General features: G+C 48.4%; 2 protein-coding genes across 2 annotated transcripts in view; one reads left to right on the top strand and one right to left on the bottom strand.

Annotated features, from left to right (window-relative positions):
- LOC149468140 (uncharacterized) overlaps positions 1–15,230 on the top strand; it is a 212,024-nt gene that overhangs the window by 22,561 nt on the left and 174,233 nt on the right. The gene's annotated exons all lie outside the window — the stretch shown is intronic.
- Positions 2,530–9,643, bottom strand: LOC149468146 (uncharacterized). The gene is made up of 6 exons (XM_089670654.1): positions 9,559–9,643; positions 3,923–4,059; positions 3,713–3,836; positions 3,499–3,596; positions 2,899–3,105; positions 2,530–2,789 (listed from the first exon to the last, which is right to left on the bottom strand). The coding sequence occupies exons 1-6, from the start codon at positions 9,641–9,643 to the stop codon at positions 2,637–2,639; spliced, it is 804 nt and encodes a 267-aa protein (XP_089526780.1). The 3' UTR covers positions 2,530–2,636.

Here is a 15,230-nt window from a genome sequence, read left to right as displayed (position 1 = left end):
TCATTGGGGTATTGACCCCTCCCTCATTATCACTTTCTGTTTAAGGGTCCAAAGTTGGAGGAATGTTATCACATTATTATCCCCATGTAAAAGTCTGTGCTCCAATCACATCATCCGATATAAAATGTCCAGCTGGGAGGAAATGGGTGTAACAAAAGAGAATCCATATTATGTGTATACAGTGAGGAACAGAAGTATTTGAACACCCTGCGATTTTGCAAGTTTTCCCACTTAGAAATCATGGAGGGGTCTGACATTCACATTGTAGGTGCATTCCCACTCTGAGAGACAGAATTAAAAAAAAAATTCAGGAAATCACATTGTATGATTTTTAGAGAATGTATTTGTCTCGCACGGCTGAACAGAAGTATTTGAACACATAAGAAACAGCAAGAATTTTGGCTCTCAAAGACCTGTTACTGTGCCTTTAAAAAGCCCACCTCTACTCCACTCATTCATCTAACTTAGTAGCACGTGTCTGAGCTCTTTAAAGACACCTGTCCACCCCACAGTCAGTCAGATGCCAACTACTACCATGGGCAAGACCAAAGAGCTATCAAAAGACACCAGAGACAAAATTGTGGACCTCCACAAGGCTGGAAAGGGCTACGGGGCAATTGCCAAGCAGCTTGGTGAAAATAAATCAACTGTTGGAGCAATTGTTAGAAAATGGAAGAGGCTAAAGACGACTGTCAGTCTCCCTCGGACTGGGGCTCCATGCAAGATGTCACCTCGTGGGGTATCACTGATGATAAGAAAGGTGAGGAATCAGCCCAGAACTACAAGGGAGGAGCTGGTCAATGACATGAAGAGGGCTGGGACCACAGTTTCAAAGGTCACTGTCGGTAGAACACTACGATGTCATGGTTTCCAATCATGCATTGCACGGAGGGTTCCCCTGCTCAAGTCATCACATGTCCAGGCCCGTCTGAAGGTTCCCCTGCTCAAGTCATCACATGTCCAGGCCCGTCTGAAGGTTCCCCTGCTCCAGTCATCACATGTCCAGGCCCGTCTGAAGGTTCCCCTGCTCAAGTCATCACATGTCCAGGCCCGTCTGAAGGTTCCCCTGCTCCAGTCATCACATGTCCAGGCCCGTCTGAAGTTTGCCAATGACCATCTGGATGATCCAGAGGAGGCATGGGAGAAAGTCATGTGGTCAGATGAGACCAAAGTAGAACTTTTTGGTCTAAACTTCACTCATCGTGTTTGGAGGAAAAAGAAGGATGAGTTTAATCCCAAGAACACCATCCCTACTGTGAAGCATGGGGGTGGTAACATCAAGCTTTGGGGGTGCTTTTCTGCGAAGGGGACAGGACGACTGCCCTGTATTAAGGAGAGGATGAATGGGGCCATTTATTGTGAGATTTTGAGCAACAACCTCCTTCCCTCAATCAGAGCATTGAAGATGGGTCGTGGCTGGGTCTTCCAACATGGCACACAGCCAGGATAACCAAGGAGTGGCTCTGTAAGAAGCATATCAAGGTTCTGGAGTGGCCTAGCCAGTCTCCACACCTAAATCCAATAGAACATCTTTGGAGGAAGCTGAAACTCCGTGTTGCTCAGCGACAGCCCCAAAACCTGACAGATCTAGAGGAGATCTGTGTGGAGGAGTCGGCCAAAATCCCTGTTGCAGTGCAAACCTGGTCAGGGACTACAGGAAACGTCTGACCTCTGTAATTGCAGACAAAGGCTTCTGTACCAAATATTAACACGGATCTTCTCAGGGGTTCAAATACTTCTGTTCAGCCGTGCGAGACAAATACATTCTTTACAAATCATACAATGGGATTTCATAAATTTTTTTTTTTTAATTCTGTCTCTCAGAGTGGGAATGCACCTACAATGTGAATGTCAGACCCCTCCATGATTTCTAAGTGGGAGAACTTGCAAAATCACAGGGGGTTCAAATACTTCTGTTCCTCACTGTATATAGCAGTGGGGGGAGGGGGAGAGCAGAAGTCAGGAGTATGTAATGTACAACATAGAGTATATAGTGCAGGGGTCAGGAGTATGTAATGTACAATATAGAGTATATAGTGCAGGGGTCAGGAGTATGTCATGTACAATATAGAGTATATAGTGCAGGGGTCAGGAGTACATAATGTACAATTTAAATAACACATTGGAAGGGTCAGGACTCATAATATCGGTATTCATTAATGAATGGAAGCTTAAATATTTACTGTAGACAAGTTGCAGAGATCCCACACCGCTGCCTCCCATCTCCTGAGACTGCACTCAGTGACTTGGGTCTGAGACTATACAGACATATCCCTCCACAGCCAGCAGACCACAGAGCAAGGAACCCTGGGAGAAATATTCTGTCAGAGATCTTAGTAGATCTAGGCATGGGGAAGAACACCCAAGACACACCCCAGGTGCCTAGGTCTAGTATTGCCTGTGCTGAAAAACATTTTTCTGCCAGCTGAACCCCAGAACCTCCATAAATCCAGTCTAGATACATAAATTGTGTCTGCAGCACAGAGAAGGAAGATTATCCGAGAGAAATCCAGGAATACAGGACGGGGAACACAGCTCAGGAAAGTGACCAGGGGATTACAGGCTGATATCACCCAGTCCCCGCCCTACTCTGGACCAATCAGTGAGCAGTATGGGTGGAGGAATGGATTTAGTGTTCATGACCCACCTGTGCTGATCTCTGTAGGAGTGTCCTCCTCTATAAATGTCCCCGTTATTCCATCCTCCTCCATAGACTGCTGATCATCCCTCACATACGCCTCTTCTTCTTCTGCTTTAACCTGAACTTTTATATCGATTGGATCTTCACCCTAAATCATGAAAATTCGAAATTTCTCATAATATATAAATATAAGCTAACATGAAAAATCCACATATTATCTCCTCAAGTCCATGTTCAAGATGTTCCGTACAACCAACCTTGTAATGGTGAGGGATGGTGTGACCTTCCTGTGTGGAATCCCGGGAATACAGAGGACGGGGACATCTATCTGGTGGGTTCCTGGTATTAGGTGGCTCCATCATATCCTTGTGTCCTTCTGAAAACTCCTCCATCACTCCATACTCCTCATCCTCCTCTTTATACTCTTCTTTACCATCAATATTATCATCCCCGAGGATTCCACTCTGAAAGATATAATAAAACATTCATTGTAACAAACATGCTGTGTATAAATCACAACTACCAATAATTGTCATCATCTACCTGATGATGGTGAGGGATGGTGTGACCTTCCTGTGTGGAATCCCGGGAATACAGAGGACGGGGACATCTCTCTGGTGGGTTCCTGTAGCTGGATGACTCCATCATGGTGTCCTGGTACAGATATTTGTGTTCTTTTAGAAGCTCTGACTCCTCCATCCCCCCATCCTCATCCTCCTCTTTTATCTCTTCTTTAACCTCAACTTTAGGATCTCTCAGGTTTCCACTCTGAATATATAATAAAAATGACATCAATGGTAACAATGCAGATAATGTACAGATCCTAATGATACTATCAGTGATTGTTCCTCATCTACCTGATGATGGTGAGGGATGGTGTGACCTTCCTGTGTGGAATCCCAGGAATACAGAGGACGGGGACATCTCTCTGGTGGGTTCCTATGACTGGATCCATCTGTAGGAAACACACACACTGACTGAATCCATTGTTTCTATGTGTTTATCAGATGATGGGGGATCTAGGTGGATCCTCCGTACTGCTCTCTCCTTTACAATAAAGTCTCCTCTTACCCGGTGATGTGAGGGGCGGCTGATTGTCCATCATGACGTCCTTGTAGAGATCCTTGTGTCCTTCTAAATACTCCCACTCCTCCATGGAGAAATAGACAGTGACACCCTGACACCTTATAGGAACCTGACACACACAATGATACAGTCACCATCCAGACACATCCCTTGTCTGTTACTGGAGAATGTCCCAGAATTCCCGGCACCGCTCACCTCTCCTGTCAGCAGCTCAGTGATCTCTCTGGTGACTTCTAGAATCTTCTTCTTCTTTCTCTCTTCTATCAGGGAGGGAGGTGGAGGCAATGTGATGTCATATGATCTCCAGACTTCACAGGAGGAAAACTCTACATCTGAACACAAATAGTCACATCAAATGATATTCCCAGAATCCTCCTCACCTCTCCATTCAGGTCTCCATTTTATTAAAGCCCCACTTCAGGCTGAGGTATAATTCCCCCCCACAGGACCCCCACACTACGCAGGGTATAGGCTTGTTGCAGCATTCTGATGTCATTACATACAACGCAGGACCAACAGTCCCACTTTACATGTGAGGATACCAAGGGGCCCCACATCCTAAGAGCATCAGAAAAATGTCAGATGGAGGGACATTGGGAGGAGGAGCTGTGAGGTCAGTGTGATGTCATAGGATTCTCTGACTCTGGATGGAGGGACATTGGGAGGAGGAGCTGTGAGGTCAGTGTGATGTCATAGGATTATATGACTCTGGTTGGAAGGACATTGGGGGAGGAGCTGCGAGGTCAGTGTGATGTCATAGGATTCTCCATTCCCCGCCACTTATAAAAGTGGTATAATCCATTAGTATAGACTGATGAGAAGGTGACACCTCTCCACAATGAGGAGAATGTTCCGGCCCCGGAAGTGGGGGAATGTTCTGCCCCTGAAGGGGTTCATCTGGGTTCCCACACTATATATGTGTGTATCATCATCTGCTGGAGATAAAAGACGTCACAGTGACTATGGAGGAAGAGGATGGACGTGACTATGGAGGAAGAGGATGGACATGACTATGGAGGAAGAGGACGGACATGATTGGGGTTACTGGGTGTAAATAGGAAATAACATCTTATTACCTCCTCTGCTGCCACTTCCAGCAACGTCTCCTCTCTGCTTCCTCCCAACTCAGCTCTCACCCGGAACTTCCTGCCTGTACCTGACATCACTTCCTGCCTGTACCTGACATCACTTCCTGCCTGTACCTGACATCACTTCCTGTCTTCCATAGAGACTTCCTGTGTGGGTAGAAGTGAGATCCCCACCTTGTGGAGCTCAGAGGAACTGCAGCCCCGAGAAGCATCTGGTAGTGTGACCCCGGCCTTGTGCTGGGTGTGTATGGACTGTAGATCCTTGTGTAGGGAGGAAATGACTCCTATCTGTGACTGCTGTAACCTGCTGACTGTCATCTCCTGTGAAATCTGACACTTGCCCTGGATACACACAAGGCAGTCAGGGATTTCAGCCCCTCCCTTCTCCTCTCAGACTGTAATACAGAGAGAGCCAATCAGAAGAGGTATTTAAGGAGCCAATGACAGGGTCTTTCTCAAGCAGGAGGTGCAGCTGCAAAGCATTGTGGGATATGCAGTCCTGAACAGAAATGTCCTGATAGGCTGATATGAGGGATGGAACTACAGAGACCAGCATGCTTAGTGAGAGCAGAGTGAAGGACTCCATCTTGTTTTTCCTGAGGGGAGGCAGTCTGCATGTGGCAGGAGACAGTCTGGACCTGGCAGAGAAGTGCTCAGGGTCAGTTCACTCCATGTTTAGGTATCTGCATCAGTCAGGGAACATCCAACCTGAGAGATGTGGCCTACAGTACAGTGCCTACACCGACAGTGTGAAGGGCTCATCGTGAGGTGACCACAGGAGCCGGTCATTTCCAGGACCATGGTTTGGGCCTTAGTCCCAGGATCTGATGAGAGGGATTTTGCCCCCTGGCAGATGACAGGAACACGGCACACAGAGACATGACACTTCTCCCATACTCACCAGGCACTGGGTTGTGTAGATGGTCCTGCTATACAGACACAGTGTTTGCTTTGCTATACAAATCCTGCCACGGGATTACAATGATACTTTACCATAGGAGTGTAAGTGCACCAATGAAAGTGTCTCGCTGAAGACCCCAACATTCATCCTGTTACCAAGAGACTGAAGTTACTGGTGCCATACGGGCACGCGCATGCGTATTCAGGCCTCTATATTGCATGGTGTGGGAGGGAATAGCTCTACCTTGGAAAGTAGCTATGAAGCATCAGTTGGGCGCAGTGTTTGCCTATTGTGGTGTCGGGGGTTAGAAGGGAGAAGTCTGACACCACAGAGAGTCATCCTTCTGCTCTCCTCCTGCTTGGACATCATAGAGCTGAGTTTATGTAAAGGGGTTTAGACCCACTTTGAGGTCCCATGTAAGTGTTTCCTCTGCTCTTGGGGTTATTCACGGTTGGAATCCCCTGAAAGCAGCCTGAGTGTAAAAGTGAGTTATATTGCTTCCGGTCTCAGGATTTGCTGTTCTCTGGATTCACCGAACGTATACCTGTTGTTCATGTTTATTACTTCCCATAGAGGTCTTACAGTAAAGCTGATCTCGGTGTTTATTATACCGTGTGTGCTTTTCATTGGTCCTTGTACTTCACTATTGTCAGGGGTGTCAGTTGGGGCTGAGACAGTTCTTGGGGTTGGGAGGCAGAGTGGTGGAGTGAACATAAGTACCCCCTTCGGGGGGATCGCTACACTGATAGAGGGGTCACCTCCACTCCCACCAAGGGGGACAGAAATATATGACTGCCTAGTCCAGCCTTTCTCAGCCAGGGTTCCTCCAAAGGTTTCTCGGGGCTCCTTCAGCAATGAACAATTCCTGTGTGAATCTGTCAGATTACAAGTCCCCATTATCTGGGTAAGGGGGTGTCAATCATCGCACGTCCCTGACATTTACAAATCTAGAGAAGAGTTTTAAATTGCCAACAAATTACATTTCCCTCCCAGATTCCTTTTTACACTCAGCCGATGCGGGGCCGCTGCATTTTTCAAAGTCCTGTTTGTCACATTTTTAGTGCAGGTTTGGTGTGGTAAAAAAAAGCCACACAAAAAATGCACCTCCCCATTGAAATCAATGGAAAACATGGCAAACCACATCAAAAATGCACCTTCCCATTGAAATCAATGGAAAACATGGCAAACCACATCAAAAATGCACTTGCCTTGTGTTTTTGGTGCAGTTTGTGAGTCACATGCATTGCCTGCACTTGTTGGGGGGTCAAAGAACAGCCTCATTCACTTCAATGGGTCACATTCAGCAGGAGATACACCCATCAAAAGTGACATCTTGGGGATAATTCCTGCTGTGACTGCGAAGACAACCATCACTACTGGGATATGTGTAGACACTGCCCACTGCCTCTGCAGATATAGGGGGCAGTAAAAGTTCAGCTCAACTGTGAGGTCTAACAATATAAAGGAAAACTCTGCTTCAAAACTAAATAAGTGTGGGGTTCCCCTTTAATATCCATACCAGACCCTCATCCAACATTAGGAGAAGTATGAAGATGAAGGGGAACTCCACTTTAAAAATGAACTAATGATAACACGGTGTTATCTTATTGACAAATGGTGGGTCCCCCATATACCCCAGTAATGGTTGGCTCCCCTGAACTCCATTGTAATGGGGGGTTCCCCCACACACCCAAGCAATGGTGCCCCCCCGCGCACACACCCTGGTAATGGTGAGCCCTCCCGCACACACCCAGGTTATGGTGGATTCCTCCATACACATAAGTAATGGTAGGTCCCCCTGCATAGCCCAGCAATGGGGGTTTTCCCCACACTCCCTGGTAAAGGTAGGTCCCCCCACACAACCCTGCCATGGGCCCATTAACACACCTAGGATTGACACAAGGGGTGATGCCAGTTAGAGGGGTGGGAGATTAGTGAACATTCTCTCCTGGATCCCCCCTTCCTTTCATTGAACATTTACTCCTGGATTTCCACTTCCCATGGTGAACATTCACTCCTGGATTTCTCCCTCCTGGAGTGAGCATTCGTTCATGGATCTCCCCTTCCTTCAGTGAATGTTCACTCCTGGATCCCCCTTCCTTCAGTGAACATTGACTGGTGGATATCAGAGGATGGGGAGACGTCAGAGGTCCATCAGCTTCATCAGATGACAGGGGAGTCATCAGAGGTCCATCAGATTCATCTGAGAATGGGGAGACATCAAAATGTCCATCAGCTTCATTGTAGAACAAGGGAGACATCTGAGGTCCATCAGCTTTATCAGAGGACAGGGGAGTCATCAGAGGTCCATCAGCTTCATCAGAGGATAGGCACACATCAGAGGTCCATCAGCCTCATTGGAGACGGGAGACATCAGAGGTCCATTAGCTTCATCAGAGGACAGAGGAGAAATCAAAGGTCTATCAGCTTCATCAGAGGACAGAGGAGAAATCAAAGGTCTATCAGCTTCATCAGAGGACAGGGGAGACATCAGAGGTCCATCAGCCTCATTGGCGACAGGGGAGACATCAGAGGTCCATTAGCTTTATCAGAGGACAGAGGAGAAATCAGTGGTCTATCAGCCTAATCAGAGGACAGGGGAGACATTAGAGGTCCATCAGCTTCATCATAGGACAAGGGAGACATCAGAGTTCCATCAGCTTTATTGGAGGACAGGGGAGTCATCAGAGGTCCATCAGCTTCATCGTAGGACATGGGAGTCATCAGAGGTCCATCAGCTTCATCGTAGGACAAGGAAGACATCAGAGGTCCATCAGCTTTATTGGAGGACAGGGGAGTTATCAGAGGTCCATCAACTTCATCGTAGGACAAGGAAGACATCAGAGGTCCATCAGCTTTATTGGAGGACAGGGGAGACATCAGAGGTCCATCAGCTTCATCGTAGGACAAGGAAGACATCAGAGGTCCATCAGCTTTATTGGATGACAGAGGAGTCATCAGAGGCTGTCACAGATCCCACCCACATGCACACGCCCACAGCGACTAGCTAACTGAGGCGTGCACGTCTGGCCGTGACTTGGTGTAAAGAGGGAATGAGGGGGACTTATTTTGTCACAGCCCGCACTACCTCTCCTCTCATATTAGGACCCATGCAGTTTACGTTGTCTATATGGAGGAGGTGTAGGGTTCGATTCATCCTAGGCTCTAAGTGTTCCCCCTTGACCAACATCATTTTTAATCCAAGTCTCCCAGATGGTCTGGCCATTGGTCGAGTCCATCCTTGGGCTGAGGTTAATCTATTCCAATTGTGACATTTGGTCAATCCCGTAATTCACAACCTTAAATCCTTCCCTGACATTCAAAAAGCTGCTCGCATTCCACCCCATCAGTATTTTATCTACAGATACAACACATTTTTGCCTCCAAAGCCTCTTCTCTGACTCTTGAACAACCTACCCCTTTAGATCATATCTGCATCCAAGGCCCACACCACCGGGACATCATTTCCGCTACGTATACATTGCTTGTAGATGCCCTTTTTCTATTGGTTCTCCCCTTTATATGTGTAAATGGTCCCGTTTCCTTCAATGTGATATTGGGTTGGATCAATGGAGTAGGATTTGGGAGGCCTCTTCTAAATCTTCTATGTGTGTAATGTGTACAGAAAATCCTTCTAAGACCCCCATGTTTTGGTATCGGACCCCTGAGGTTCTCCATGATAGTAACCTGAATGTTTCTTCTGTTTGCTGGTGTTGTGGGACGGAAACTGACACTCTTTTCCACATTTTTTGAGATTGCCGGTCCATTGCACCCTTTTGGAGGAGGTCCTTACCCCATTGTGGTTACTTCTGCGGGCTCCTGTCCCTTTTGAGCCCATTTACTTTCTGTTGGGTCTACCTTTTCGGGTCTCTCTAAATGTGTAAGAAAACTTTCCACCTCCATTCTGAGGGCAGCCAGGAGAACCATTCCCATGCATTGGCTGTCTTCTATGTCCCCCATGTTACCGGCACTGATGAAGGTCAGAGCAGAAATGAGAAGGTTGGAGTACCTACCTGCTTTACACCCTGCTACTGTCCCTGTGCTGGAGGCAGTTCAGGACCCACGGGACACCTATGACACCGATCTGTCTGCTCCGATCGTTTGTGATTGATGGCCATGTCACTGTTTTGTATTGACATTGTATGTTCTTATGTACCTCTCATCGATGAGCTGCTTTATCAGCCTTCTCTCCCTCTCTGCTTTTATTTTACATTTACCTTTGTGACTGCTTGTTGTAATGTGTGACATAGAGAGGGAAATGGGTGCTAATAGGCTGCAGGAGATCCGCTGAGACATAGAGAGGGAAATGGGAGCTAATAGGCTGCAAGAGATCCGCTGAGACATAGAGATGGAAGTGGGCGCTAATAGGCTGCAGGAGATCCGCTGAGACATAGAAAGGGAAATGGGTGCTAAAAGGCTGCAGGAGATCCGCTGAGATATAGAGAGGGAAATTGGAGCTAATAGGCTGCAGGAGATCCGCTGAGACATAGAAAGGGAAATGGGTGCTAATAGGCTGCAGGAGATCTGCTGAGACATAGAAAGGGAAATGGGTGCTAATAGGCTGCAGGAGATCTGCTGAGACATAGAGATGGAAATGGGCGCTAATAGGCTGCAGGAGATCTGCTGAGACGTAGAGATGGAAATGGGCGCTAATAGGCTGCAAGAGATCCGCTGAGACGTAGAAAGGGAAATGGGCGTTAATAGGCTGCAGGAGATCCGCTGAGACATAGAAAGGGAAATGGGTGCTAATAGGCTGCAGGAGATCCGCTGAGATATAGAGAGGGAAATGGGTGCTAATAGGCTGCAGGAGATCCGCTGAGACGTAGAGAGGGAAATGGGTGCTAATAGGCTGCAGGAGATTCGCTGAGAGATAGAGAGGGAAATGGGAGCTAATAGGCTGCAGGAGATCTGCTGAGATATAGAGAGGGAAATGGGTGCTAATAGGCTTCAGGAGATTCGCTGAGAGATAGAGAGGGAAATGGGAGCTAATAGGCTGCAGGAGATCTGCTGAGATATAGAGAGGGAAATGGGTGCTAATAGGCTGCAAGGGATCCGCTGAGACATAGAGGGAAATGGGTGCTAATAGTCTGCGGGAGATCTGCTGAGACATAGAAAGGGAAATGGGTGCTAATAGGCTGCAGGAGATCCGCTGAGACATAGAAAGGGAAATGGGTGCTAATAGGCTGCCGGAGATCCGCTGAGACATAGAGAGGGAAATGGGAGCTAATAGGCTGCAGGAGATCCGCTGAGACATGGAGAGGGAAATGGGTGCTAATAGGCTGCAGGAGATCTGCTGAGACATAGAGAGGGAAATGGGAGCTAATAGGCTGCCGGAGATCTGCTGAGACATAGAGAGGGAAATGGGTGCTAATAGGCTGCAGGACATCCGCTGAGACATGGAGAGGGAAATGGGTGCTAATAGGCTGCAGGAGATCCGCCGAGACATAGAAAGGGAAATGGGTGCTAATAGGCTGCCGGAGATCTGCTGAGACATAGAGAGGGAAATAGGTGCTAATAGGCTGCAGGAGAATTGCCGAGACATAGAGAGGGAAATGGGTGCTAATAGGCTGCAGGAGATCCGCTGAGATATAGAGAGGGAAATGGGAGCTAATAGGCTGCAGGAGATCCGCCGAGACATAGAGAGGCAAATGGGTGCTAATAGGCTGCAGAAGATCCGCTGAGACATAGAAAGGGAAATGGGTGCTAATAGGCTGCAGGAGATCCGCTGAGACGTAGAAAGGGAAATGGGTGCTAATAGGCTGCAGGAGATCTGCCGAGACATAGAAAGGGAAATGGGCGCTAATAGGCTGCAGGAGATCCGCTGAGACGTAGAGAGGGAAATGGGTGTTAATAGGCTGCAGGAGATCCGCTGAGACATAGAGAGGGAAATGGGCGCTAATAGGCTGCAGGAGATCTGCTGAGACATAGAGAGGGAAATGGGCGCTAATAGGCTGCAGGAGATCTGCTGAGACATAGAGATGGAAGTAGGTGCTAATAGGCTGCAGGAGATCTGCCGAGACAAAGAAAGGGAAATGGGTGCTAATAGGCTGCGGGAGATCCGCTGAGATATAGAGTGGGAAATGGGAGCTAATAGGCTGCAGAAGATCCGCCGAGACATAGAGAGGGAAATGGGTGCTAATAGGCTGCAGGAGATCTGCTGAGACATAGAGAGGGAAATGGGCGCTAATAGGCTGCAGGAGATCTGCTGAGACATAGAGAGGGAAATGGGAGCTAATAGGCTGCAGGAGATCCGCTGAGACGTAGAAAGGGAAATGGGTGCTAATAGGCTGCAGGAGATCTGCTGAGACAGTGAAATGTGTATGAAATGGATGGATGTGCAGACACTCCCAGAAGATGATGTCATTATGAGTGGATTGATATATATTTTTGCATTGTCCCCCCAGAAGGATCAGGTTTGGCGGGATCGCTCTCATTAGCTATACATTTGTATTTTGTGTTCTGTGTTTGTAAGACTTTTCTATATGTAATAAGAGATGTTTGTTGAACAGTTGGTTACATAAGAGTTACATTTATTTCTTCTTCCTTTATTCAGTAATGTTTCATCTCCCGTAGTATCCCTGTAAGGTACATATTATACAGGAAGGGGGATTATGGGATGGATCTCGGGGCTGCAGTTCCTCTGAACTCCACAAGGTGGGGATCTCACCTATACTCACACAGGAAGTCTCTATGGAATGCAGACAGGAAGTGATGTCAGGGACAGACAGGAAGTGATGTCAGGGACAGACAGGAAGTGATGTCAGGCACAGACAGGAAGTGATGTCAGGGACAGACAGGAGGTTCCAGATGAGAGGTGAGGCGGGAAGAAGTATATCAGAGACGTTGGTGGAAGTGGCAGCAGAGGAGGTAATAAGATGTTATTTCCTATTTACAACAAATGTATATAAATCTGAGGCTCTTTTAGGAATGTTGGGGGGTTTAGAAAAATGAAAGGGGCTTTATAGCAACTTAAATGTGTAATATGTGTAACATTGTTCTGTTTATCTCCTCCTCCCCCGCCTGTCTCCAGCACTGCACTCGGGGACTAGCAGGGAGGGGAGAGACCTTGCAGTGTAATGAGAACCGATTGGCTGCTCCTCAGGAAAGGGGAGTGTCCGGTTTATTTTTCTCCCTTTCACTCCCAGAGCTGTTTTTGCCTTTTTTGCACATTTAAAAAATCATTTTATCCTGAAGATGACACAAAACCCCCAAAATACCAATTTTCTGAAAGTAGAGACTTTAGAGAATAAAATAGCGGCAGTTCTAATTTTTATGTCACAAAATATCACAAAGTCTAGGAAATGCCAAATTTCAGTAATAAATTATTATTATTATATGGAGTTTATATAGCGCCAAAGGGTTTGCTCAGCGCTGTACAATAGAGGGGGGACAATACATGAAACATTACAGCAACTACAAACAGCACACAAGGGGTTAGAGGGCCCTACTCTTAGGAGCTTACAATCTAGGAGGGAGGGGGTAGTGGTACAGGAGGAAGTGGCTGTGGGGGATGGAGTGGTAGGAGGAATGAAGGAGAGTGGCAGTTAGGTGAGGGTGGGGTAGGCTTCCATGAAGAGGTGGGATTTCAGGGAGCGCCTGAAGGAGAGGAGGGAAGGTGACAGTCTGATGGATTGGGGTAGTGAGTTCCAGAGGAAGGGGGAGGACCTGGAGAAGTCTTGCAGTCGTGCGTGAGAGGAGGAGACCAGGGAGCAAGATAGGAGGTCCTGTGAAGAGCGAAGGGTAGGGTAGTACTTGGGAATCAGGTCGGTGAGGTAGTTAGGGGCAGTGTTGTGAATGGCTTTGTAGGTCAGGGTGAGTAGTTTGAATTTGATGCGTTAGCAATTGGGAGCCAGTGGAGGGAGAGGCAGAGGGGGTGGAGCCAGTGGAGGGATAGGCAGAGGGGGGTGGCAGAGGTGGAGCGGGTGGTGAGGTGGATGAGTCTGGCCGCTGAGTTCAGGATGGTCTGAAGCGGGGAGAGCCTGCACTAGGGTAGGCCGTGAGGAGGGAGTTGCAGTAGTCCAGACGTGAGACAATCAGGGAGTGTACGAGTAGTTTGGTGGTGTCTGGGGTAAGGAAGGAGCGTATTTTGGCGATGTTGCGGAGGTGGAGCCTGCATGTGTTTGTAAGTGATTTGACATGAGGGAGGAAGGAGAGGTTTGAATCCAGAATGACCCCAAGGACTTTGGCTTGCCGGGGCGGGATTGATGGTGGTGTTGTTGGTGATGATGGATAGGATGGGGGGGGGGTGAAGGCAGGGGTAAAGACGAGAAGCTCGGTTTTGGAGAGGTTAATCTTAAGGAAATGGAGCGACATCCAGTCTGAGATGTCGTTTAGGAGGTGAGTAATGCGGGCGGAGAATGTGAGGGTGAGGTGAGGGGTGGATAGGTAAATTTGAGTGTCATCAGCGTAGAGGTGATAGTTGAAGTCATGGGAGTGTATGAGTTTGCCGCGGGAGGAGGTGTAGATGGAGAAGAGAAGGGGTCCAAGGACAGAGCCCTGGGGGACCCCAACAGAGAGGGGGAGGGAAGGGGAGGTGGCACCGTTGTAGGAAACGCTGAAGGAGCGTCGGGATAGGTAAGAGGAGAACCAGGAGAGAGCGGTGTCTCTGATGCCAAGGGAGAGAAGTTTATTAAGGAGGAGGGGGTGGTCAACTGTGTCGAAGGCCGCAGAGAGGTCCAGGAGAAGGAGGACAGAGTAGTTGGCTTTGGCGGTTAGTAGGTCGTTGGTGATTTTGAGGAGGGCGGTTTCGGTGGAGTGCAGGGGGCGGAAGCCGGACTGTAGTGGATCAAGGAGATTGTTGTCAGTTAGCTGGGCGCTTAGACGATCGTAGACTAGGCGCTCAAGGAGCTTGGAAGTGAGTGGCAGCAGGGAGATGGGTCTGAGGTTGTTTGGGTCAGTGGGGTCCAGGGAGGGCTTTTTGAGTATGGGGGTGATGTGTGCATGCTTTAGGGGGGAGGGGAATGTGCCAGTAGAGAGGGAGAGATTGAAGATGTGGGTGAGGGAGCGGATGAGGGAAGAGGGGGGTGATCGGAGGAGTTGAGAAGGGATAGGGTCCAGGCGGCAGGTAGTGAGGTGGGCTTCTGAGAAGACCCTGGTGACTTCCTCAGTGGTAGCAGGGCTGAAGGAGTACAGTGCTGGGGGGGTTACGGTAAGCGGGGCCTTGGGTGTGGTGGGGGGCAGTGTGGTTGCGAGGTCAAGGGAGGGGAGAGAAGAGGGGGTGATGGGGGGGAGGCTAGGTGGGGAGGTAGATTGCGAGTTGACTATGTCCTTACAGATTGCGTCAATCTTGTTGTGGAAATGAGTGGCAATCTCGTTGGCGGTGAGTGAGGTACTGAGTTGAGGAGGGGGGGGGGAGCAGGGAGTTGAAGGTGGAGAAGAGTCAGCGAGGGCAGGTGGAGAGGGTGTTGATCAGGTTTACGAAGTAGGCCTGCTTGGCGGCGTGGAGGGAGGAGGTGTAAGTGAGGAAGGCAGATTTGTAGAGGGAGAATGTATGAGGGGACCTGGTTTTGCGCCA

This window comes from Staurois parvus, unplaced genomic scaffold, assembly GCF_062004578.1.
Source record: "Staurois parvus isolate SC_StPar_1 unplaced genomic scaffold, SC_StPar_1.0 ptg000092l, whole genome shotgun sequence".
NCBI classification, from domain to species: domain Eukaryota; kingdom Metazoa; phylum Chordata; class Amphibia; order Anura; family Ranidae; genus Staurois; species Staurois parvus.
Note: the sequence above shows the minus strand (reverse complement) of the source record. Positions and strands in the feature narration are given on the sequence as shown.

What these genes read in the sequence shown, in the direction of transcription:
- LOC149468146 (XM_089670654.1), bottom strand. Translation starts at nt 9,643, where the DNA reads ATGGTTCTCCTGGCTGCCCTCAGAATGGAGGTGGAAAGTTTTCTTACA. An exon ending in GCCGCCCCTCACATCACCGG is followed by an intron (nt 3,597 to 3,712) that starts GTAAGAGGAGAC and finishes TGTTTCCTACAG; the next exon opens with ATGGATCCAGTCATAGGAAC. An exon ending in CCATCCCTCACCATCATCAG is followed by an intron (nt 3,106 to 3,498) that starts GTAGATGAGGAA and finishes TATATCTTTCAG; the next exon opens with AGTGGAATCCTCGGGGATGA.